Below are 27,444 nucleotides of genomic sequence, written 5' to 3'. Positions count from 1 at the left end.
TATCTTATTTCTATCAGAAAAGCGAACACTCTCCCCTCACACATTATATGGCCTTAACAGGCATACCATTCACAGCTAAACATGATTAAAACCAATCGCCCCGCTCTCACAAAGAAGGTCATAGAGGTATTTTGGAGGGGGGGGATTTGTCCCGGCTATTGCTTTAGGAAAGTATTTGTCTTTATGAGGCAATTATCACCTAAAAGAGCTGGCAGAGACAGGGGGTCTGTGAGCCTAATAATAATAATAACTATTAACAGTGTTTGCCATGCTCCAGTATTGCCGTGCGTTTAAAGCTCAAAATAGCACTGCCTACAGTTTAAATTGTGCATTTTTATGGACAGTCATAAATATTCCCATAATAAAATATGACCTGAAACTTCTGATCTTAGAGGAAATGTGTTAAATATTTTTTTCCCTTAATGACAACAAGCAGTGGAGCAACAGAGAATCAACAGTCCAGTTTCTACAAACCCAAAGTCTACCTTTGTTCGTGCATGTCCACGTACATCGTCCCCCAGGCTTGCAAAAAGACTACAGGGTTCCTATCGTGTGACTGACTGTTTTTCAAAGACATCCCCAAAGCTATTCAAGATTAACATGAAATGCCTTGCTAATAGCTTTTGCCTTTCGAACAAGTTGGAGAGGATTAAACCAGAACCACAGGGTTACATTAAGTTTGACTCATATTGCATTGAATTGTGAAACGGTAAGGAGCCTTGCCTCCATCCAGCCAATCAGCTCTCACCAGCTTTCCCCGCGGCATGATGCTGCCCCCACCGTGTTTCACCTTGGGAGATTGTGCGTTCAGCGTAAAGTACTATGACGGTTTATTTGCACAAACAGCCACATGTTGGCTGTAACCCCTTCATGGTTTGCGGCAACATGAATACAGGATTCATGCTAACGGCCTCTCTCTGTGGCTGGCCAAGTCAGCTTGAGATGTTAAAAGTTTGGAGAGTGATTTACAGCTCAACCCCACCTTATTCTTCACAACCTGTCTTCACGATGCTGCTTGGTGGTCTAACAAAGCTCTGGGAGCTTCACAGGGCAGCTGGATTGACAGTCACGGCCAATAAATTACAGTACGGGTTACGATGAGGCTTGCTTTTCAGTAGCTTTTCTAAATAACCTTTTAAGCAGGTATTAAACAAACTTTTTATGAAAAGCCTATTTCTGTATTTTTATAGTTAATACCGTAATTTAGCTTCAAGTGGGAAACCATCATAATTAACAGAAACAAAGGCTTGAAAACAGCATGTGTGTAATTAATCTACATGATGTTTCAATTAGTGAATGGAGTTCCTGAAATAAATTAACATTTCAATAATATTCTAATTAATTGAATATGACTGTAGATTCAATTACCCACAAATGGACTGTTTGGTAGTTAGGTGACTTCTATAGGCAGCTGATTGCGCTGGATTTTGTTTTAGCGATATCACAGTAAAATGGGTCTGAATACAAATACGCGCTACACTTTATAGTTATATCAGAAGAAAAATATCCACTCTATGAACCCAAAGGCTGGTGCATGTCAGACGTCTGCTTGTTCGCACAGCCTCTAAAAGTCGGCTCCCAGTCAGTGTGGAGCCACTTTGCATGTGCTCCACACACACAGAGATGCCTTGGCTCCAAACCATTTTCACTCTTTAAAAAAGAAAGGCCTCGTCTAACAATTAAACCGGCCGACTATGAAAAAGGTATTGGCTTTTATTGTACGTATGGAAAGGTTCTAGCCTCTAAGCTGCACACCTTATTAACAGCATGTGAGAGTCTGCCTTTATAGAGGTCTGGTTTGGGCCAACTATATATTGCTTTGCCTGAAGTGTGTGAGGTGAACTGAACAGTAAACGCCTCCCACCACAGAGTTAACGTAAAATTTCATTAAATCTTTTCAGCTTGAACAGAAGCGCCCTGAGAGGCAAGCAAAGCGATATAGGTAGATCGTCAATTGTTCTGTGAGCTGAAACGCCCCACATGAGGACGGATCGTTTTTCTCTCACAGAGTTCTGTTCACAAGAAGCTTGAGGTGGTTTTCACTCAATATCAGGCAACAAAGCTGCAGAGGAGCGCGAGCTACGAGGTAATTGATGGCTTGTAAAGTGATCTTAATTGTCCGGTGATGGGAGCAGGGAAGGACACTCACAGAGGCTGACACTTGAGATAAGGCCTCGCATTCCTGAAGTCGACCCGCCACCGCGTCCACCCCGGGCAACGGCGCTGCTGCAGACGAAGCCATTCACGACAAGGGAAGCAAGGAAAACAGCAGAGAGTAACAAAAACACACAGATATGGGGCAAAACAAAAATGTTTACATTTGATTGGCCGTGTTATGAAACTCACCGGAGATGTCAGGCACAGCCTGCTCAGATACGTGAGGCCTGTGGTCCTCTTCAGATCGGCTGTCCGATAGCGTGTCTCCCTGCAGCCTGGAAACGACACGCAAAACACACTCAAAGCTGTACACAAGGCCAGACAGCTATGCATGCACTGCATGTCTAGAGGCGGAAGGTCCGACAAAGACGAGTCGGGTTGGTTGCTATCATTGGGAGGTGATGACATAAGGAAGAAACGTTGACCAGATTCATAATCCGCGCCGCAAAATGTGGGATGACAAAAGAAGAGACACAGGGAAACCAGAACATTGTGTTTATAGACAGAAGGTTTTTGATAGTTATAGTGGGAGCCAGAAAGGTGGACAGGGCTGAGAAAAAGATTGAATCCTGCTTTATTAAATGCTAAATGTAAAATGTATATGTATAAAATCATAAAAAAACTGAAAAAAAATACAATAGGCAGTTAAAGGTCCACCACTGTTTCCATGTTTTCTCTGGCTTTCACTGCTGTTTTCCTGAAGGCAAAAACCCTTAGGTTTTGTAACCCTTAGATCGGCAATTTTCTGCTGCTTTTTGAAATTTTTTAACCTACTCCATGTTGCCAAACAGGTTTTATTTAGTTGATATTATTCTACAGGTCAAACAAAAATGTCGGCCTTTGAAATAAATGGACCAAATAATCTTGCATTTGTTGACTTATCGAGAAGGTCGGCTAATCAAACGTCCGCACCATTAGCATGATACAGTGTTGCTCACTGCGAGCTGCAATGTAGGGCTTCTGTTTAAGACTTTTTGTCAAACTGAAACGTTTCAAATCATTAAACTAAATTCAATATTATACAAAGACAAGTAGAGGGAATACAGAATCAGTTTTTAAATGATGTTCCATCCATCCGTCCATCCATTTTCCAACACGCTTATCCCTCTTGGGGTCGCGAGAGGTGCCGGTGCCTATCTCCTTTTTAATTGGTGATTTAATTTATAAAGCAACATAAGCTATCCAAACCAGCCTCACCCTGTGGGAGTTTCTTTTTCACAGGAACACATTAGATTTGGTTTGTGATTTTCAGATAAATGATGCCTCTTTTTTGGATTGAATGTGCTCGTTTGCAATGCTTCACTAACTAACTATGTTGCGTTGATGATTTTGGGCCTTGGCTTTTCTTTTGTTTCCCACAAGCGTTCTGAAACCTTTAGGGTTGTTTTTCTAATCAAGCTAAAATGGTATTTTGTTAGACGTCTTGCCATAAAGTAGTTATTCCACCTCATCAGCGCACATAGGAGGAAGCAGCTTCTCTCGGCTCACTAAAAAGTGCAACAAAATCTTTCTCGGATTGTTTAAGAAGGGCCGTTGCTGCTTTTTAGCACAACATATTCCTAGGTCCTTATAGCTTTGTTTCAGATTTTTATGAAGATATGTTTGCAGAGAAATACAAGCTGGTCCCAGGGATTTGGCTGCTCCCTCAAGGCACTAGAAAATTTACATTCCCGGATACTAAAACAAACTGCGGGGGTAAAAACAGAATGTAATTGTTCTGAATTTACAACTTAAACATTGAATTGTACCCCTTTAATTTATTTATTTTTTACAAATCATTAAAAAACTAAACCATGAAATAAATGTAAGTCCAGCCTCTCCTGTGAGCCGTTTCCACTTCATCAGAACAAAAAATAAAGGAAAACAACCCCGTTTGCTTTTATAGTGCAGCTGCATTCCCAGCCACAGGGTCTCATAGTCTCTACCTCTAGAATGAGGGGTATTTAAAATAAAAATAAAAAAGTCTATTTTATTTCTTTTGATCTTTATACACCCGTATCCTTTTCTCTTGCACTGTTAAATGCTCGTTATAAGGCATTTAGAGTAACCCAGGATGGCTTTAGGGAAGGCCTTGTTATTTTATGCCATAAAGTTGAACTTAACATGAAACATTTAGTCTCTTAGATGCTAAGGTGCACACGCCTTAGCCACGTCGAAATGCTGCTGTACTAGCAGCAAGTTGGTGCTCCTTTTTTCCACTGTTACCTTTAATGTTTCATCTCTTTTTTATCTGAGCATGTCATATTATGATTATTGTTATGATTGCACAATATTTACTCTGGCATTTATTTTGTACTTTGTACTTTGTACCGTTTCTGATCAAGCTTATCCTCTGCTGGTTTAGAACTGACTTTAGATTAGATTAGCTTGTTTTTGTCATTACTGTAAAACTGTGTGTAACTCTGTCTGTGTCGTTGCCACCGCCACGCCTGAATTACCCCATTGTGGGACAATAAAGGAATTTCTTCCTGTTATTAAAGCTCTTTATTGGTTGAGGAACTGAAAACTATTTTCTCAGCAGAGTGGTTCTAAAAGCCTTTATATAAAGTAGAAACCAGAGTTGTACATACATTGAATGGAAAGAGTTTCCCGGCTTTCACTGTCTGACATCAAAGGATACAGACTAAACTTTTGCTGTTTTAGGTCAGTTAAGATTGTTTACATTTCCCAAATAATGTGCCTGGATAATGTGAGATAAAAAAAAGTTTTGTCTTTCCTTTTAAACTGTATCAATCAAGTCAGCACATCCCAGTGCAGGTCTTATTAAACTCTCTGCTACAAGCTGTAGCAACCATATACACACATTCTGGACCAAAACACGTTTATCTCTGGGACATAGAACCTATTTGCTTCCTGAATAGTGTCTTGGATGGGTATTCCCATCTTTTGCAAGCTGCCTCAAGTGAAAAAAGCTGGATTTTACAACAGCTCTAATGTGGGCATCCAACTTAAGTTCAATGTCAATCTTTACCTCAAGGTTCTGAGATGTAGTTCCAAAACCACTATGATTTCCTGTCGTACCATTCATACAATTTAAAAGTCCCTCAAGGAGCTGCAGGAGAAAGCAGTGGATCGAGGGCAGTTTTCTCCAGCAGTAGCATATAACTATCCTGCACGTCCCCACCTGTTGCTGCACACTGCTGACCAGCTGCCTGAAACAATCTCACCAGAGAGACACTTGGCTCTTTAGAAAAATTGGATTGAACACGAGGTGAATGGTTATTGTGTCAAAACTAAAGGAATGCGAGTCATCCATCTTCTTAGGCTAATATTCTGGAGCCATCGGGGGAGTCCTCTTTGAAAAGTGTTGAAATAATAAAAGTAGAGGGCTAATGCATACAGCAACGTTCCTTAACAAAATGCATCCAAAAGAGGTGGAATTTTTCTAAGATGACAGTTCGGAGGCCAGCACCCGGTCAGCCATGTGTCTGGAGACTAGCGCATGTCTCTTTCCTTAAAACCAAGTCACCTTTATTTCTAAAGCACTTTAGACAACCATGGTACTAAAGTGCTGTACAGTTACCGTCAATAAAACACAACAGCAGTCACAATGCATAAACAAAGAAAAATGAAACAATAAACACATAAAACCAATTAAAGCACTTTTAATTTAAACTAAAAATCAACATCTCAGATGGTGACAAAACGCAAAGTGAAGAGATAGGTCTTAAGAGGTGATTTAAAAGCCGACACGGAAGCGGCCGGTCTGATGTTACATACTGTGACGATATCTATTAAAAGTATATATTATCAGCATGCAATATCCATTGCAAACAAACAATATAGTCCAAGCAGTCGTTTACAATTGCGATATTACCAACGTTGCGATGACGACTGCAATTTGATGCATTGTACTCTAAACGTTAACCCTTGTTAAAGCGTTACGCTTTAAACACGTTTGCAGTGCAATTCTTCTCCAACTGCAAAGAAGCTTTAGAGAAAACCTTTTCCAGCTACATTCAGGTGAAATTGGCAACAAAAAAAGCACGTTAACTTTCTTCTTTTCCATCTTTTGAGCATTTATCATCACATTAAGCTTCCCAGTCAAACAGTTTTTTTGTCCTCAGCTGCATCTTTGCTTTCTCTTTAAGTGTACAAGAAAAAAAATATAATAATTTCCTACTCTGCTGAGAGATTTTCCTGTAAGGCACAAAAAAAAGCTAACTATGTAAGCACCGCTTTCCATCTTGCCGGTGTGTTTGTGGCCCTTAGATGACCCAACAAAAGACTGACAAAGTCCAGGACTGCTTGGAGAACAAAACTCATAAAAGATTTGGTGGTCAGATTTAAAGGGAACAAAGCAAGAATTCATTTGGAACCTAAAGGAGTGGGCGAAACAGCGCAGAACAGAGGGCTGACGTTTCTGAAAAGAAGCACACAGCGTATCAAAACAACCCCTCACAGATGTTACTTTACTTTGTCACTACTGTATCCATGGAGCAAGGGCCGTAAACAATTTGCTTGGAAAAATCACGCAAATAAACTGCCAACAAACAAAATCCAGAGATACAATTCCTACTCCAGCAGAACGTGTGACGGCATCCTGCAGCCTGTGTGTTGGAAAGAAAAAAAAAAAAAGTTGATAAGCTGCGTGAATGAAAGAAAAGTGGCAAACGAACCCAAAACAGTAAAGGTAGCACAGACAGATGTCGTCTCATCCTGGAGATACCCGTTTATCGCCGGCTGGCATCAAGAGAGATCTACGCCCACACCTGTCTGAGATATCGCACCCAAAACTCTGAAATCTGAGCGCTACACTGATACTGGATGATGCAGGAAATGTGTCAGAGGAGAAGACAGCGATAAAACCAGAAGCTGCGATAAGCTGCAGGGTTGTCCATGCAGGAACCTTGAAAACAAGCAGCGGAGGAACGGACTTAAGTTATGTCAGACTCTGCTTCTTTCCCTGTCAAATATGTAGGACGGACGGACGGACGGACGGACGGATGGATGGATGGATGAATACCAGAAAGAAAAGGAACAAAGAGAGGAACAAAAGAAGGAATGACACCAAGAAGAAAGAAAGGACATGAGAAACAAAAGTAGTAAGGGCCACTTTTAGACATTGGAATACAGAATAAAGTCTGGAAATTCAAAGAATACTTTCCATACACCATTTTCTTTGTGCAGGGTTACTCGGGTCTGGAAAGTACTGAAATCCACATCCATACCTTTCCAGACTACGGGGGTATTCTATAAAACCAGAAATCTGAGCGATGTTAGCATCGTCTTACTGATTTTTACACTGGAGTTGTTCAAAGATGACAAACATCCATTTTGAAACTTGCCTTACTCTGATAAACCAGACTGTGGACATTTTATCGAAAGGTCTGATTGCGGGTAAATAAGTTACGGACTGCTTATAACAATTTTACAGAAGTGCACAAAATCCAAAACCGTCTATCCAAACCAAACCAAACTGTTCACCTCCACTCAGCTTCTGAGTCTTCAGATCAGAGAAGGTGGAAACATTTACCTGGCACACCTGGAGCAGATGTTGAGCGTAACTTTGGCCTGCGGTTCGAGCTGATAAGAGCTGCGTCCCTGGCTGAACTTACTGCCGGATGGAACCAGCCCCGTTACGCCCTCCATCCGCAGGTCATCCAGGTCCTCTGGGAGGAGAGGGAAGCACACACACACACACAGACACACAGATGGGGTTTGGTGGGGTGGGGAGGAAAAGAGACAGAAAGGGCAGCCATTAATCATACTTTGGTCTTTGCCATGTCAACATAATCCCCTGTGATGACAGTCTGCTGGGAGCCAAAGGAGCAAAGAAAGACTATCAAAGTTGGTATATATGATCAGAACAGTCATTCCGGTGACTTTCCTTAGCACCATGCAGATTTTGAACCTTTGGACCGCTCCCATTGCTGCAAAACCATTTCCAGTGAGAATGATGTCGGGTAGCCACAACGGCAGTGACGAAGGCAAACATATTTACTCGAGAAAAAACGAACAAGAATATGAAGGGGGGGGGGGCAGATATGAAGAGGGTTTCCTGATATATTCTGTACCCCGAAGGGTCACGTGATAAGCCGCTCTCTTGTTGAGAGGAGTAGCTGTCAACATGGAGCAACTGAAAACCCCAACGTCTGGACAAGACTCAAGCCAAAACAGATCAGCTGTCATATCAGCATGATGAATTTCTAACATCAAGGCCTAATCCCGTGCACATTTCCATACTTCTGTCTTAGCCGCAGCACTATTATAATGGAGAGAAGATGTTTAAATCACCCCCTAATGGCAAGATTTATGACAGAAAATAGTGATGTTGAAAAATATGAAATCCGTGTTGTTTTGTGCCTCGGTGGGACTTGTTAAAGTTAGTTTATAATGATCAAAGGTGGAGACTCTGCCTCAACCAGACAGCTTTAGTTTTCTATCCATTCCTCTGAGATAAAACTTACTGTTGTACACTTTCCAGGCCACAGTTTCTGCAGACAGAGTAAATATGGAGAGCAGGTATGAGTCAGAAGCCAGGAGCACCTTAAATAATTATGCCACAATACTGTTGTACTTAGTCAAGCAATGTATTTTTAAACATGAAAATATGATCTAATGGATTTTATTTAAGACAAAAAAGCAACATCAGGTATCCCGGTGCTTTGGACCATCACTGATATGCATTTAATCACTTAGCTTTGCCATAATTCTGACTTTAACTCGTTAAAACAAAACATTTAATAAAAGGAGAATACCTGTAATTTACACAGCTCCATGTCAGCGCATAGATACTAAAGATTTTACCTTTAAGAACTCCACCTCTGAAAAACAAAATGCCACAAGGCGTAGCTTTATCAGGCGGAGTAGTGTAACAAAGGACTAAACCGACTCGGCACAGAGATTGCTGTGTGATTGAAACAGGACACGTTATACTATACAAAAGGTACGAACTCCAGAAACAAGGGAAATAAACTAAATAGTACAGGGAGAAAAAATACTCAGTCATTTCCTGTAATCCTCTGATAAATCCTGACTTGGGGACAGAAAGGTGTTTTTTTTTTTTTTCTAAGAAGGTGTTCATTAGAGTTTTGAATCCCATCTAAATAATTCCCATCTGTGGACTTTGTCCTCAGAGAGCCGTTTAATCATATATAGCTAGCTGTGTGGTTTTACTAAAAGAGTTGCAGTTCAGATATTTTTTATTTTATTTTGTCAACTACTGTAACCGCACACCAAACGTGCGTACTTGCTGTGCTGTTTGCAACTTGTTCACTTCATAAATAAAAGCCCATGGAGAAGGAAAATCCTTACCCTGAGAAGCACTGGCTTCTGAAAAGATGTTAAGTTTTAGAAACAACAACTGATGTCGTCTAGTCCTTAAAATTAGTCATTTAAAAGCATAGAAAATGGCAGGTCAATACCAATTTAAATGTGGTTTTCTTTTACCTCTGTTCTTCATCTGTAGCAGTGCATAAGGCAAGGCAGATGAATATGCTGGTTTAAATATTTAGAGCCCATTTTTTCAGATCATGTTCCTAATCTTTAAAAAGGAGAATGGACTGATCTGATGGTATTATTCAGTTTAAGATGTAAAAGTTGATCATCCTACATGTGTTTTAACAGCAGATATCTTGGTATTGAGGTAGCCAATAAAAATTAGCTGACACATGAAGGAATCAAGGAATAAGCTTTCCAATTTATTTTGTTTTTTAAACATGTGGGGAGAAATTGCCTTTTATGGTACGTTTAATTCGATTTTTAATAAACCATTCAAAAATATCGCAGCTGTTTAAATCTAAGCCCCTATTTTCGGTTGTTACCAAAATGGCATTTTTCTGCATCTGTCAGTGAAAGGCGGGGTCACGCTGAGGTCAGACTACATGTAGTGCAGAGCTTGCTTGATTTTCAGCGTATCCGGCTTTCTGAAAGCGACACTGAAACATCTTTTTGTTTGGGATCATATTACGCTGTCCCCTAATAGAAAGGAGGGAAAAACATATGTTTGACACCTTGCAAGAGGAGAATGCATGACTAATCACAAGGATTAGTTTGGATGACACTTGCTCAAGAGAACGCTCTCCCCTCATCCATCACTGTGGAAGCAACCACCCCCCCCCCCAAAAGAAAGAAAAAAAAAAAAGATTTCATCAATCTGACAAGAAACATTTCTGACTAAACAACATAAATGTAATCCTTGAATCTGTCCTGATCTGCTCTACCCGGCTGCAGAAACTTATCTCTAAAGGCACAATGGATACATGTATACTGCTGGTTTCAGTCGATAATAAAGATAAAAGAGAGATTTCTTGTGTTTATGTTACAGCAGCAATATAGATTATTTTAGTTTATCAGGTTGTGGATTGGTTACTTTTCTTTCACTTTTTCCTTACTTTTGTAAATTTTTTGTTTGGTACGCTAAACCTACAAAGGGTAATTATGGTGAAACTTTAGAAACAAGCCAAGGGGAAGAAAAAAACAACATTAAATTGTCCTGATATTAAAATGTCCATAGACAAATTTGGGAAATGTTTACATTTTTATGTTGAACTTCATATAGGTGGGGATTCGGAATCATTTTCATACGATTTCATGTGTTTCTATGAAGCTGCAGCGAATGATTTACAATCTATGAAGCAAAAGTCTAATATTGTACAATAATTTGATCATTATTACTAATTTGGGAATTAGTAGTTGTGATAAATTAAGCCTAATTTTAGGGTGGTAACATGCTTATCAAAAGCAAACCCTTAATCATGTTCACATTTAGTCCAATTACAACAATAAACTTCAGAATATTCCATTTTATTATCAACATCAAGTAGCTATGAAGTGGGATCTAAATTATACGTGATTTTGGAACCAGTAGACCTTCAGAATAAAGGTATGTCAACATGAAGCTCAAAGATCTCAAAAAGTAACAAACTGTGCCTCAAGCTAAAGACATTGAAGAACAGACGAGATTGAAAATCCTACCATTAAGGGAAATGTTACAAAGCCGTTTCTAAGCCTTTGGGACACCAGCCGGCCAAGGTGAGAACCATTATCTACTAAAAGAAGAAACATGGAACGACAGTAAGCCAACTCAGGAGAGGTCAAATCAGACACTGATGTTCAGGTGTGTATCCTGAACATCGATGCGTAACCAACACCATCCGAAGCACTGCATTCCTCAGTTAAGGTCAAAATTCATGATGATTCAACAATAAAAAAAAGCATCATATGGTGGTGGTGTGGTGGAATGGGTGTTATTGAACCATGAATTTCCACTAACGTGCACAAAATCCTAAAAATCATGTTGTGACCTTAAGGTCACTAGATATATTCAGCAGTGCAGTGACACAAAGCACACCACCATGTCCACCCCTGATTGGTTATAAAGTAAAACTAAGGTTTTGGAGTGGTCAAGTCAAAGCCCAACCTCAAATCTGATATGTCACCAGGGGATAATTAGGAGCTTGTTCGATGATCTCAGATATTTAATGTGACAAAAAAGCTAAATCGAACAAAAATCTATATTGGCAAAATCATTTTTTTTACATATTTCATAGTCTAAAGTATATTTTCAACAAAATAATTTTAATGAATAACACCTTCAAAGGGCAAAGTCAATTGGCTTGAGAAATAATTAAACCCTTTCCTTTATTACAGTCTACAAACAAAGGCTGAAATACGATTTGGTTTTGTAAAACTCAGGAAGCCCCTTTGTTTTCTCACATTATGCTTTTAACATTAGAATGTCACTCCTATATACACTGCTAAAGAAACTGTGGTTTTAGAGTCCTAAGAAGGACAGATAAGCTGCATTCCACTGATGCCCCTAAGCAGAGCGATATTAAATGTCTCATTCATCACGTAATGCTTGGGAGGTGTGGCGGCAGAGCGAGCCGCCAGTGATTTGGGCAATTTTCTGGTCGTGGGAATTGCACAGTAAGGTGCCTTCCCACTTTTCCTGTTCTCTCCCGTTCCATTCCCACTTCTTTCCCCCCTTCCAGCTATTATCCTGTTCTATTGGCGACCCACTAATTCGACATACCGGATTTTCTTTGGGTCATAGAGGGTGATACAAATCATTACTTGGCACACGGAAGTATACATTTGTGAAACTACCGCTTGTATGAGATACAGAAAGGATAGGTTTAAGTGGCGCTGACCCTGATAAAGAACACGACCTACGCTGCTTCTAACCTCAACTCCCTTTTCGTCTTTTTGACTTGTTTCTCTCTGGTTCAGACAAAACAGCACATTGAGGAGTAGAAAGGCCTCAGTGTCTGAAGGAATAAAAAAAAGGGAATGTCCGACACTAAAAAGGTCAACCACATAAACTTAAGCTCGGTCTTGACAGAGCCCAACACAAAAAGATATTGCTGAGACCTGAAAGTCAAGTAAATGACAGAAATATTAAAGTCCCAACATTTAATTCAAATCAGATTACTTCTTTACTTCTATTTTGATAAGTGTACTGATGAGGACCAAGAAAAGGAAAATAGTTTGCAGTCAAGTTGAACTAAAAAAAAAGTGATCGATAAACAAAATTACAAGAAAATCACAATCAACACATGCATATTCATCGGTATGAGCACCAACTCCACCTTACATATCCGTATATGAACTTGAACATAAGTAGAAGGTACTAATAAAAAAAATATATCCCATTGTATAAACCTGCAAGTATATCCTCAGCTGTGACCTTGAGTAATAGTAAGTGATAAAGTACCAAGAGATAAAGCTGTAAAAAATAAGAACTAGCAGAACCACTTTATGTGAAGACTCTCCTTATTGATGGCTAATAAATAATTTATACATATGGTATTAATTAATCTGTAAACAATTTATAACTCATGCATAATTGTTTAATATGCATTATTTAAGGTTGAGCAAGAGACAAATTGAGTTTGTGTAAGTTGGAAACTCATCAACGTGCTTCTCCCTTTCAGGTTTTTTTTTCTTTTTTCTGATGATCACATTTTTGACAATAATTTAGAGTCAAGTCTAACTTTTCAACTTGTTTCATTTCATGTTTTGTATCTGTATATTACGTAAAACAGCAAACACTTTAAACAACACTTAGAATTTGTTAGAAATCCAAGGACTTCTGAGAATTTATTAGACTTCACTTTTGAAAAACATGTTACAGAAGTAAATTTTTAATAAAAAAAATAAATAAACTTCCTTTTAAAACAGTTGTAAAAATCAGTTATGAAACGGTGCTTGTAGGCGTAGATGGAGGCTATGCTGGACTCTGATCTTCCCACCACAAGATGAAGAGGTGACAAGTGTAGACACCATAGTACCTCTTTCTATGTATAAGTGGAGAATTTATGATTTTATCGCTGCAAAGCACCTTTTTAACATGTCCATGCATACCGTAGTGCTTGGTGGTTATTCTATGTCCTGATGGTGTCCTGTGAAAGATACCACAGATTATTGTGGTCCCCCACAGCAAGAAAAAAGGATAAGACACAGAGCAAGCTTTTAATCTCGCCAACATGAACTGGAACTGTTTCAGGTCAAATTACAGTCACGAGCAAAGTAATCTACATTTGAAAAGTTCCATAGACGCCTGGATTGCATATAACAGATGTAACAGTACCCACACAACTTTTAAATCCACTTTTACACATTGTGTAAACTAGGACTTAGCAGTCCTTTCATGTGCACATTCCCAGGTCCGTGCTCCCTTTAAAGTCTTTGTCAACTTAAGGTATGTTTGGCGTGCAGAAGTGCTCTTTTCCTCTGTATTTCTAGTCAAAACTGTGCATGTTCTCCAGTGTTTACATTAGAGTTCAGCATAACTCCAACACAATGGCGCTATGATAAGTTTACAGAGCATCTCCCGCGAGACCAGTTTACCCTGAGACCATGACTGCCTCCTGGGCCTGTGTCTAGACACAACAAATGTCTGTCTACACTTGCCATTTGAAAGCCTATTATGGCAAGCTGTTAATGTAAATATTCTATATCTTTGATTTCAGCAGTAATTTCTGACCCCTAGTTTGCAACAACATTCCATTAGATAAACATTTGCTTATATTAGTGCCATATTCCTCTACTGTTGTTAGTGTGTTTATAGAACTCTTACTAACAAACACTTTTGCATACTAGAGGCACTCTTGTGTTTGTTTATGCAGTAAACAACTAGACGGCACTAGTAGATGAAAATGCTATGCAAGTGAAGTAGTTGGCATTAAAAAACTGCAACAGATTAACTCTTTGACACAAATTCTGAACACTAGTTAACTAACCATGCACAATAATTGAAGCTTTTCTTTGGCTATACTAGTTCACTGAAACAACTAAAAAGTGTCACTACCAGTAACTGCTTAATTGGTGAGCAAAAACATGCTCAAAATGCTTATACAGTATGCTGACTAGTAATAGAAATTAGTTTTATGCTGCAAGTGAATTATTAGTGCCTAGAATGTGCACTGGTTAACTAAAATAAGTGTTTCTGGCCATACTAGTAAACTACCGATCAATACATTTAAGGTTACATTAGTAAACTAACAGAGCCTGAAGAGGGCAAAGGTAAACATGTGATGCATTTTTACAAAAAAGGTTAAAGCTTAACTTCTAAAAGCCTGCAAACTAGCCTTTTGTTTAGAGGGGCTATATACAGGACAACAGTTTTTTGCTTTAAACTAACATTGTTTTATGTCTTGTCCCTGATCAAATACATTTGGAATAAATGTGTAAACTGGTTGGCTTGTAACAGTAATTTGGCTCCAATGTTAACAGGTACAGCCTAAAATGTGTACTAACCAAGTCACATAAGCTTTTTGGACCAATTACAGAATTTGTCCATCCAGGGCTCTCATGCCTCACGCAATGAGCGCGAGATGCACGCATTTTCCTGACTTCACACGCCACACATGATATTCCTCACAGTGAAAACAAAGTCTATACTCAATGGGCCGCGAGCGATCCGTTCACTGCACTGTCCGTTCAGAGCTGTTACAGATGTTTTCATCTGCTAGATCAGGGGTCTGCAACCTGCAGATCCAGAGCCCCACGTGACTCTGTGGCTCACTTAATATATTAAAATTATATAGTTATATATAATAATTATAATTATATAAATATGCCCTGTTTTTTTTTGTTTTTTTTCCTTTTGTGCTGTGCCCTCATGAAAAAACCCTGATTCCGCCCAGGTCCCCCTGGTAAATTTGGTCTAAAACCGCCAATAATTTTTGTTTTTATGATTTTAATCATAAAAACACAGAAATTTCCCCAGTGCGGATCTATCTCATCTATCCACTGCTTCTAAAAAAAATGTCAGCTTGTCAACTAGTGTGATTTTTAGGCTCAACTAATTGACACGTTTCAAAGGTTGCATGTGGACTGCTTGGAAGAATGCAAATTCTTACTAGCCAACTAGAAAGCCTTTTAGGACCATACTAGTTTATTGGTGCAAACTAGCTTGTGCACAACTTAACTAGTTTACACCTTTTAGCACTAGTGTAAACAGGGTATTATGTAGCCAAGAGAACTTTTCAGACTCTACTGGTAAACCTGTTGAACTTGTTGATTAAACTAGTCAAACAGGGCGCACATTTAAGGGCCACAAGAGAACTAGTGGGTAGAAAGTGCCTATCAGGTAACATTAGGGTCTGTACTTCAGTCCAATTACAACAATACTAGCAACAATACTAACAAAAACATAATCCTTGACTAGTTCAACCTTACAGTCGAAAATTGCATCAAAAAGCCTAATAGTTGGCACTTTTAAGCTAACAACGCAGTACTTTAGCCCAACTAGTTGGACAAAAGTCCAAGTAGTAGACACAAAGTGTTTACATGTGCAGCAAAAGATTGAGCTAGTGCGAGTGTCTTTCCAGTGTAGAAAACAAAAATGGCAACTGATGTCAAGTACAGGGAATACTTACAAATGCAGCTGGCAGTAATCCATTGCTTTTCATGCATGCATCAGAGCAGCTATGCATACCCATTCTGTCTAAGGACCAGATAGGGCAGATAAATAGAAATGGGCCTGCTATGGGAGGCAAGGAATGTGTAAGTGTGTGTGTGCGCATGTGTGCGTGTGTGTGTGTGTGTGTCTCAGTGAGTGAGGGGGGGGGAGTGGAAACTATTCAAGCGATGCAACCCTAACAAAAGGCCTGCGAGATGTAGCATTCCGTGCCGTAATCACTCACTCATAAGTATAAAGCCAGACAGGAATAAGTGGAGGAGTGCACAGATAAAGAGTCGGTGTGCTCTTCTCTCCACGTTTCCATGTAATTTAATGTTGTTTAAACAGCGACGGTCTGACTGACTCTCTGCTGCGCTCGGTGCAGCTAAAAACAGAGCCGGAGTCGTAATTAGTGCAGTAGCTTCACAAATAACTTAATGTACACCTTCTCGGGGGAAGCGCTGACAGATATATAGGCCGGAATCATCCAAAAGCACCGCCGCACACGGTGAGAGGGCAGGAGACAGGCATGCGCACACATTCAGCACCGCATCCAATCCAGCGCATTTCATCATGCGCTTGTAATCCACTGCGTCTCATCCGAGTGAGATAATTGAATTTTCCATTCTTTCATGTGCAGCGGCGACGTGTAACCGCAAAAAACAGTGGGACCTAATTAATAGTTTGTATGCGGCAGACGCTTTGCAGCCAAACACTGTGCACTCTCTTCACTCCAAAAGGCATGGGGGAAGGGGGGTGGGGGGGGCACATCTGCAAACACATCATGGAGCAGCACCGGCGGACCTCACAACTTCTACTGCCCTCACACACGCCAGCTTGCCATTTGTGTTTCATTATGCGCCTCAAACGCGCACACGTCTCCACGCCGCGGTTAGTCGTCACACAGACATCTTTTGAAGTGATTCGCAACAGAGACTCATTTGTTTGGCTTCGTAATAAAAATGATGTTCCAACTTACATATCATAATTGCGTGTCGGCTTTCGCTGACACCCCACCACCCACCTACCCGCCCCCTCTCTCTGAGCTGAGCCTATAAGGACACTGCTGTAAAGCTGTGGGTCGCCACGGCCCTGAGCACAGCAGTAAAGAGCCTAACCAGAATCAGATGGGTGAGGACACATATGAGTAGGGTAACATCACAGCTCTGAGGTCTGTGGAAAGTCTTATCGCAGATCTTGGTGCGAACCGTCTTTCAACTTTCCCTCCGACCGCAAATACTGCTCAGATTAGAGCACTGCTGTAGACGCAGAACGCTGATGTGCTGATGTATTACAGTGCCAGTCATTGCACTCAGTTGCCGAGCTTCTTTCCCCCCTAAGCATATGGGACTTTTTCATTTTTATTGCAGGAATAATAAAACTTCCAATCTGTCAGGATCAATACTTCCAACCATAGTTAAAAAAAAAATGATGCTGAGAGAATGAAGTAATCAGACGTAAAATGGATTTTATCGGAGGTAAGTTGAGGGGGTCGTAGAAAATTACTAATTATAAAACTTTCACAGTTCCTTGCAAAAGTAATCATATTTTGCAAAACAGGCAGTGGATATTTGTGAGGGCTATGGAAAAGGATACGCGCTTTTCAGTCTTCTTCTTTAAAAACAGAAATCTGAAAAGCACGCCGTGCATTTGTAGAACAACCTTATAGTGCCAAAGGCCGTTTGGGGTATATCTCTGCCAGTTTTGCAGATCATGAGACTGAAATTGTTGGCTGTTCTCTGCCACACAGCTCTAGCTCAGCCAGACAGGATGGAGAGCATCTGCAAACAGCATTTTTTTAGGTCTCACCACAGATACTCAATAGGTTTTAGGTTTGGACTTTGACCGGGACATTCTACAAAATGTATATGCTATGATCTGGGTCTTTGTTTTGTAGATCTGGCTGTAGGTTTGGGGTCCTCGGCCCGCTGGAGCCTGCTGGTCTACCACTCTGGTCTCAAGTCTTTTTTTTTTTTTTTACCAGGATTGCCGTGTGTTTAGCTCCATCCACCTCACCATCAGCTCCTTGTACTTGTTGAACAGAAACATACCCACAAGGTGATGCAGCCACCAACCACATTTAAGCATGGGAATGGTGGTGTGTTCAAGGTGATTTGGTGAGTTGTGAAATGTTAGTTGTTGTTTTTATAACCACAAATAGTGTTTTGACCATGCACCCAAAAATAGCAGTTTTGGTCTCATCTGTCCAGAGAACCTTCCTGCACATGTTTTGTAGCAAAGTACATCAACCACTTCTACAATGGCAGTCATTACTATTCATCAGTTGCTTTCTCCTTCCACTCCTCCATAAAGGCCTACTTTTTAGAGACTTGCCTAATTATACTCCTGCCTCCACATTCTTTCACCTAAGCTGTGGTTCTCTGCGGCTCCTTCGGATTTGGTCTTCTGGCTGCCTCTCTGATGAATTTTGTCCTTGCCTGACCTGTCAGACTAGGTGGACATCCATATCTCTTTGCCATACTCCTTCCTCTCCAAAATGACACGACTGTGAGATGCTGAAACCTTCCCGAGTTTTAAACTTCTCCACAACTTTACCCCTGACCTATTACACAATTGTATTCCATTAATTCACTAATTAGATTGGCCTGTGAGTTCATTTCGGGATGGTCAGAGTAAAAGGGGTTGTATATAAACGTCCGAAAACACTTTTCAGGTTTTTATTTTTGTCGCTCACATAAAATCACAACAAATATATTTTTTAAGTTTGCCATTATAATGTGGCAACATAAGAAAAAAGGTTCAAAAGGTAGGAATACTTTTGCAAGACACGGCGTATTGTTTATCTCAGATGTAGCTCAACCTTTGCAATATTGCGCCGAGCATAAAGCTGCATCAGGGGTACGACTGAGAAAACCCACTGATTTCTCAAATCTTAAATCTTGATGCAGACAGAAGCCAGGAAACAGTGACGTCTCCCATCTACACAACCCACAATAACATAATGCATCCATTCATACAAGACCTCTATCTGTAACTCTGGATAACAGCGCTGTATCTTCGGATTACATACTTGGCTTCCTATCTGCGATCTCCTGCTTCTGTCTGGCTACACAGTCACAATACAGCACCACTGCTTCCATTCAGCTCTCCTCCATGGAGTTTATCGTCTCCGTTAATCTGCGGCGTATAATCAGACAAGGCATGCTGGCTGGTACTAGGCCACGTGGAGCAGAGTGTTGCCCGTAGGTAATTGCTTCCAGTAAAATCACAGCAACTTGGATCCGAATTAATGCATCCGTCTGCGGCACGCAGACTTTTACTGGCGTCAAATTGCCTCTCCTAATAGGGGAGCCTCTTTCCACTGAGAGCCTGGCAAAAGTTTCAGAGGTGAGCCAGACCCTTTCATGCTGGCACCCCCCGAACGGCAGATTTAGAGTTAAAGCCGCTGAAATAAAGCACGGTATCTGTCTGCTCCGATACACCTCCTCTATTCCCCTCAATGCGCCATGAAGGTGCTGTTTTGTTTGTGCCGGTTTACGCCGTTTCCAAGGTAAATGCTATGTTTTATGTTGTTTGGGCAACGATAAAGAAGGCGGTGGAGGTGAGGGAGTCTACATGTGGCGTCAAAAAAAGAAGAAAAAAAAACACAGCCTTCCCTCATCTGCAGCAGAGTGTGAACACACAAAGACATATTTTAGGTGTAGATGAAGTTTAATTACCCACAACCTGAACAACTAGCTTCTTAACAACTGTATATAGAATTATTTCAGACAATTTACTTCATGCAAAACTTGTAATCTATTATGCCGCAGTGTTTTTTTATTTTTGAAAAAAACATACAGTGGCTTGCAAAAGTTCGTACTTTTGTGACCATACAACTAAAAACAACAATGCACTTTATTGGGATTTTACTTGATAGAGTGATAGAACACTAAGCAGGGAATAATTAATAAGTAAAAGGAAAACATGTAGATGCTTAAAATCTGCAAAGTGGGAAATGCATTTGTTTTCAGCCATCTCTATCCAAAATAAAACTTCATAATCAGCTTTCCTAAAACAGAAAAAAAAAATCAACAAATGAGTAAATAACCGAGAGATGGGGTTGTAGATCAGGGATAAAGATGTGGAGACGTTTATTAAACTGCATCCTAAGCATTTAAACAGTTAACAGAGCACTGCTCAATCCAACACAGTCTGAAAATAAGCAAATGGCAGAACTCAAAACTACTAAGACTTGGCCATCTATCTAAAGCAGTGTTGAGCAACCGTTACCAGCTAAACAGCCATTTTTCTCACACGCATAGGTCTAGTAAACATAATTGTCTCGACTTCGGTGACCCTCCAAAAAAAAAAAAAAGTATAGTTTATCCAGTTATAAAAATACTAACTTTAGAAAAATTAAAAACGAAACAAGAACTACAATTTCAATTCTCATTTGTCAGGTTTTAAAGCAAACAAACCTTTATAACGATGAGCCGATGACCTCATACGGAAATAAAAAACTATTTAAAAAAAAAGAAGCACCCAGGTTATAACATAGCAATGCGTGTTCACATAAAAAAAACATCAAAACAAAGAAAAATATCACTTGTGCCATAGTTATCCTGCTGTTGTTGAAGTTCTGTGCAGACATTACATGACAGCCACAGCAGGAGGCAGCTCTGGAGGACCTGCAGATATCCACAGCTCAGGTGAAATAATCTATCAACAGGAAAACTAAGAGGTGCCCTTCACAAATCTGTTCCTTGTAGAAGAGTGGAGATAAGCATTTATGGGAAGTCCTATACACACATTTCCACAACCCCTAAAAACATGTCAGATGAGGCCAAAATAGAACTTTTTTTAACCCATATGCAAAATGTTATGTTCGGAGAAAAACTAACACTGCTAATCACCCCTGAACACACCTTATATATCTGAGAAACAAGGCAAAAGTAGCTTCTAGCTGTGGGCATGCTTTTCTTCAGCAGTAACAGGAGAAATGGTTTGATCTGAAAGGAAATATGACGGAGCTGAATAATCAACAACTCCGGAAGCAAACCTGTCGGAGGCTGCAGAACACTTGAGCGCAGGGTGGAGGTCAACCGTCCACCAGGACAACAGCCTTAAACATGCTGCCTAAACTACAATGCAATCATTTAGATTACATATAGTTGTTGCACAATGCATACCAATGTGCTAGAATGGCCTAGTTAAAGTCCAGAGCTAAATATGTGCAAACTAGCGCAGGCATCATCCTCCTACCTCTCAACCATGTGCTGCTTCGTGATCTTTAACCGGATTTGATGGACCAACACAGAAGCTTAAGGCTGCGGTATAATAAAAGGTTAAAGAGCAACACTCTGAATTCGTGTGACCAGTGACGTAACGTGGATCGCCTTTCAGTTAAATATTCACCACGGTAAAGAAAGTAAACATTGCAAGGAGGAAAGAAAAGACGCTCACTTTCCCTTTTCAACGCAAAAAACGAAAAAAAAAAAAAACCTCCGCTATTGAGTTGCACTGTACTGCTGGCAGCGCTCTCGATCGGGGGAGAGATATAATACGCTCAACAAAAGAGCCACACACACAGGTAACGTAACTCATCCGTCAGTCACCGTGTCACTCGGTGTGCGTATCAAAGATCAGACGGCGGCTTTATCTCGCCCTCATCTTGTCTCCATCAAATCTTCGCTGGTGCTCTTACAGCGTCTTCTCCCGTTTCAGGATTTATGCCAGAGTGAGTTAACACACTGACAGGGGTCGGGCCGGCTCACGCAGGGAGGTCTGATGGCTGTCACATAATGTTGTTTGACTCCGAGGAGCTCTGTTCCTCCCCTGGAACAATGAAAGCGTGTACATGAGCTCAGTTCCTCCAAAGATCCTTCACCACACGACTTTTCTTAAAGTGAGGCCGGATGACGACGAGAGCTTAACATTCTCAGCATATCTTGTGTCGCAGCTATAGGGGATAAGGCTTTTTTTCAATGCATACTTTCACCTAATATTTACTGAAGTAGGTTGTGAGGATTTGAGCGCAGCCGCCCTGAAAAAAAGGCAAGGATCTTGTCATTCTCCAGCGTTTTCACAAGACCTTTGGAGCCGTATTACTTTCCAGTGCAGGTCTGGCAGCGCTTAATGCCAAGCGCAGAGTTAATGAAAAGGAAGAAGTGGTACCTGAGAGAAACTGAAGTATCAATAAGAGCTCCAATTATATTTCTCCTTTTTTTTTTGGAAAAGTCCTAACAAAGCAAATCAAACCCGAGGCACGTCTTTGGTTTTAGAGCTGTAATAAAGTGAGAAAACTTTGGCAAGCTCAACTGTATAACCATTCCAAGAGAATATTATTATTATCCCGTAAACCCCAATATAGGGATTAGGGGGAAAACACACATCCAGAATGGAAAATACTTAAAACACGGAAATGGTGATTGCTATGCTTATTTCTTTTGAAACGTTTTTTTTTTATTACTACACATCTTATAATCTGTCTCTCTGTCTCTGTCTCTCTCTTTCTCTCTCTCTCTCTCTCTATCTCTCTGAAGTGTGTATTTCCCGCCACCTAGTGGCCATCTGGTAGTGCATTTATTTCACATTGTGGCTCTGAACTAAATTCTCAGAAAACCCTGACTGATCACAGCCACAACGCAAGCAGATTTCCCTTCTTACTGTTATGATCGCTCCTCTTCCTCTGACGTACATCTGTGTGCGCAACATACTTCAGATGAATGAGATTCCAGTTACTAGCTGTGCCAATCAGTAGCAGAATATTCATAATAATTATATGTATGATTACTGTATTATATGAGACCTATACACAACACCAGAGCTTATGTCTGCAATCTATAAAAACATAACAGTAAAATAAATGACTAAAGCTAGACTAAGTCTAAGGCACTCGACAGACTCAATAGTAAAAGCAAATCAAAGCTGCTCTAATAGAGACTGTGATGTAACATTTTAGCCACTAGATGTCAGCCTAAGCAAACGTCTAAAGCCTCAAATGAGTTTTGGTTCCGTACGAAAAATCCGGCATAACATTAGGACCTCGATGCATTCTTCCCAATGGGGAAAATTAAATCTTACTGAAGTTTTTTTTTGCTTTCATTTTATTTTCAAAGTAAACAGGACCACACATGGAAATCAACTTTTATTAAAATCTGGACTTTGGTGAATGCATTTAATAAATTTGGTTAAATACAAAACCTAATTTAGGGAAAGGGGTTTTTGTTCCTGAGGACAGATTTTCTCAAGAAATAAATATGAAATAAATTTTGGCACTACATGCATGCTCAGTATGAGGGATTGCTGCAAATCCATCAACAATGCAGACGACTTTCCACTGTGGCTCTACGCTCTTTCGTGAGGAGTGAATGCTGCTTGTGAAGACTTGATGCAATCTGCTAGGTTTCCTTAGATAGGAAACTTTTTGACCAATCTGCCTGGATAAAACCAAATATTCACTTTTAGAAATAGTATAATTATTAACAGATCACATCATGCCCAAAATGTACATGTCATAGAATCATTATAGAAGTTGATAATGCCTACATTACTCCTTGGTGCGTTGATCAGTTGTACTCAAATTAAAATATATGTGTTAAATAAATATAATCAAACCCCACCATATTTAGCAGGCTTGTGAGTATAAACAGTTTGTGCCCAGAATGTCTCTCTGGAGATGAGGAAGAAAAAAAAAAAAAAAACACTGGGTTTGCCGTTTTTAAAAGCGGCATGTGTTAGGAGGATCTACTATAATGAATTCTGCAGCCTGTGAAGCCGTAAACAAAGAAGACTGCATCTCTGCAGAGCTCTATGGCCGGGCCTTGAAAGAAGATCACAAATGACCTCGCTGCATTGTTTCATCTGAATTACAGCCGTGGACAACAGAGTAAAAGTGTATAGAGAATATGGCTGAGCTGAAGAGTTATGGCCACTGAGGGCTATCTCAGACCACCAACATGTTGTTTTATGGTTGTATCTGTCGCCGTTATGTACTGCTGTCCTGGGTTATGAATGTATATACAGATGAGACCTTGGTGCTGTGACCTGTGAAGGGTTCCTTTACTGAAAGCTATAAGGCAAAGAATCACCCAGTTACCGGCAATAACAGCAAATAGGTTGAAGAAGGGGCCCTGGGCAGATGAAACCTAGATTTTAACTTTTGGTTGAAGTTTTAAACATTGCATGTATGTCTAAAAAAAAAAGTCCAATAATTCTGTCATTCATTCGAGGCAGTGAAACTCCTGTACACTGCTCAAAAAGATTAAATGAACACTTTGAAAACTCACCAGATCTCAAATGGGAGAAAAATAAATCCTGCTGGATATCCATACTGATAGGGAGTGGGTAATGTGTTAGGAAATTAAAGAAAATGAAGAAATGAAGAAAATGATCAACCCACAGAGGGCTTCAAAGTCACCTAGAAAGGGAAATTAAAAAGTCTGAGGCAGCAGGCTGGTCCATTTTGCTAAAATATCATTCAAGCATCTCATAAAAAAGGTACTCCACAGCTAGTATGGCCCCCGCGTGCTTATATGCACTCCTGACAATGTTGGTGAATGCTACTGAGGAGATGATAGATGGTATCCTGGGGTACCTCCTCCCCAGACCCTGATCAGGGCATCACTGAGACCGTGGACAGTCCGAGGAGTCCCTGGTGATGCCCCAGAGGTCAGATCTTGAGGTCATAATATTGCCACATGAGGCTGGGCCTTATCATACACTAAGAGGAACCCAGGACCCACTGCACCAGCGAAGGTCTTACAATGGGTCTAAGTCCTAGATTAACTGCCCGTCTCCTGGAGCCTCCTACATGCCAATGGGACTGTGCTTGAAACACAGCAAACCTTTTGGCAACAGCACAAATTGATGTGCCATCCTGGTGGAGTTGGACTGCCTGTGCAACCTCTTTAGGGTCCAAGTATAACCTCATCCAATCCAATCCAACTTTATTTATAATGCACTTGCCACAAACACAGAGGACAAAGGGTCATACAGATGAAAGCAACATATAGAGAACGCCAATAAAACTAATAAAATGGACAAAAAACTGACAAAACAATGTAAGATCAACATAAAACCAACATCCTGTTAAGTATTGGAAGTCAGATGGAAAATATGTATTTTAAAAGGGATTTAAAAATGTCTGCCTAACCTGAGAGACAGAGGTGCTACAAGCAGTGACACTGACCCTGGTCAAATGCTTGACAACTGAAAAGCATCCAAAAATGAGGTAAAAATGTCTGTCTTCCAATGACACTGTTATTATTACTCTCATTATTTCCCCTTTCTGTCACCTGTTGTTCATTTTGGAAACTCTAAAACAGCCGCCCCTAATTAACAACCCCCTCTGCGACTGAACTGACCAGAACAATATTCCAAAAGATTCACTGATTTGATAGATACAGAAGCATGGTTCAGATCAAAGTGTATTACTGTGTAAGAATGACCAAGTCGAGTAAAGACGGAGAGAGAGAGAGAAAAAAAATATGTGTAACCTGCATGCACCTGACAGAATACGTGTGAAATCCATCCATTTCAGATCCATATTTTATGATTTGTAAACCATGTATTATTTTTCTTCCACATCACAATTAGGCACTATTTTGTTGTCTTCCATTGCGTAAAATCCCAATAGAATTCAGAGAGTTTTATAAGGATTTGTAACATGTGAACAGAGATCTTAACTTCCAGACCATCTTGTCCGTGCAGACAAACACCTTCAGTAAAGTCATCAGCATAATTATCTTTCATAAAAAAAATAAAAGAAAAGAAAGCAATCGTTTCCCTTACAGGTAACTGTAGAGATTTAACAGTGTAAATGTCTCCTACAGCCTCACTCTGTACGACCGGCACGCATTCTGTGTCACATATCGATAAAAGAACGCCACCGTCTGACTTTCCCTGCCAAAGAGATGCAGCTAACAAGCAGAATGGCTGTGACAGAAGTACGGGGACCAAAGGCATGCATAGATTGTGTGTCACTACACAGCAATAACTCAAAAGACTGTTTGATAGGCACTGAGCCGGTATAATTGGAGCACATGTTAGACACAGAGCGAGCGCACCGCTGGTTGATGTTCCTCAAAGTAAACCTGCATGACAGCCATTTCTGAGCTAACCTGGGAGTCCGTCTGCATAATCGCCGCTTTTCCCCAGCGAGCGCCGACACGCTATTAGTTACGCTTTAAACTGGGTTTTATGCCACCTGCTGCTTCTTGTGCATATGTATGTGCTTTTTTTTTAATTAAGAGATTCACCCCCCGCTGATAACGATTACTCAAAAAAAAAAAAAAAAAAAGTAAATAAAAAATCTGAGTTCCAGCTTGTTAAGTATTTTCAGGCACCAGACACAGGTCGTTATGAGGAATTAGATCCTGTGCTGGATAGACTGACTGACAAGGATGTTTCATTGAAAATGGCTGAAAAAAAAGGGATTTAATGTCAGATGCTCTTTTCATCCATTGCTAGTCAGTAGCTGGTGGCAGGATAGGCATGAGGGAATATAATACGGCACATCAAAAAGACGGCTTCTTGTGCTGTAACGTCTAACAGGTTTACTGGGGACCAGACACCTCTTGACAGAAGATGTAAAAAAATACCTATATACATATTGACATTTCAGTCAAGATGTGAAGTCAAGATGTGACTGTCATTGCATAAGCTCTTTTCCATTCTGGTCATTCTGGTCTCGATGTGGCACTATCAATGACATTAGTCTTTTGTTTATTGTTTAATGACCCAAATCTGGCCAATCTTCAGCTGTTGGACAGAAGGCCGCCATGTTTGCTGAGGTCCTGATTGGCAGCGAAGCAGCTCTCAATGAGAGGTTTTACTGGAGTTGCAGATGGTGTAAACAGGCAGGCGCGCTTGTGAAACGACAGTAAAAGGGACTCAACACACCTTTGAGTTAAATTCACTTGGCTGCCTCCCGGTTAGCAAAATGGACACGCTGCTGCTTCTCAACTGTAAATAAACTAGGGCCTGTGACTTCATGCCTCTCTCAGTCTCACCCAAACCCGGCTCGGCGAACACATCCCGGACTTTGCTCTACAGATGCCAGGCCCCCAGGTGCATCAAGCAAACCGCAATGCAGAGCTGTCAGCGTAAAACAAGGTGGTGAAGTCTGCTTTTATATCAATGAAGGTTGGTGTACTCATATCATGGTTTTACAGAAAACATGTGGTCCTCTCCTGGTGTCATTTTTTTACTGACTGTTACCCTGTTACAAACAGGGAGAGGCTGGTTTTTATATCCCAGCTCGCTGAATTGATAACAGACATGGAAAAAAACAAAACACCCAGACTCATAGTTTGATTTAAGTAAATCTCTCTAATAAACTTCCAAAATACGGACATTATATAAGGTTTCCCACCAAGTACAAAGATACAGTGGAGCACTGTTACACAGCGTTGAAAGCTTTATATCCCGCTGACAACAGGGGCATTTTGGGACTTTCTGATCGTTTTTTGCTTCATCTGTATCCAACCTGT

The 27,444-nt window shown here is 40.4% G+C and overlaps 1 protein-coding gene across 3 annotated transcripts in view; it reads right to left on the bottom strand.

Annotated features, from left to right (window-relative positions):
- Positions 1 to 27,444, bottom strand: part of c21h8orf34 (chromosome 21 C8orf34 homolog) — a 104,931-nt gene that overhangs the window by 28,072 nt on the left and 49,415 nt on the right. For 2 of the 3 annotated variants that reach the window (XM_036125456.1, XM_036125454.1), the window contains exons 8-10: positions 7,634 to 7,769; positions 2,347 to 2,432; positions 2,150 to 2,226 (exon numbers count right to left, since the gene is read on the bottom strand). In XM_036125456.1, coding sequence (XP_035981349.1) covers positions 2,150 to 2,226; positions 2,347 to 2,432; positions 7,634 to 7,769 — 299 coding nt within the window. The remainder of the gene's footprint in view (positions 1 to 2,149; positions 2,227 to 2,346; positions 2,433 to 7,633; positions 7,770 to 27,444) is intronic. The other variant, XM_036125455.1, reaches the window with a different exon arrangement.

Source organism: Fundulus heteroclitus, chromosome 21 (assembly GCF_011125445.2).
Source record: "Fundulus heteroclitus isolate FHET01 chromosome 21, MU-UCD_Fhet_4.1, whole genome shotgun sequence".
Taxonomy (NCBI): Eukaryota; Metazoa; Chordata; class Actinopteri; order Cyprinodontiformes; family Fundulidae; genus Fundulus; species Fundulus heteroclitus.
The sequence above is the reverse complement of the archived record's forward strand: the minus strand, read 5'-3'. Positions and strand labels throughout refer to the sequence as shown.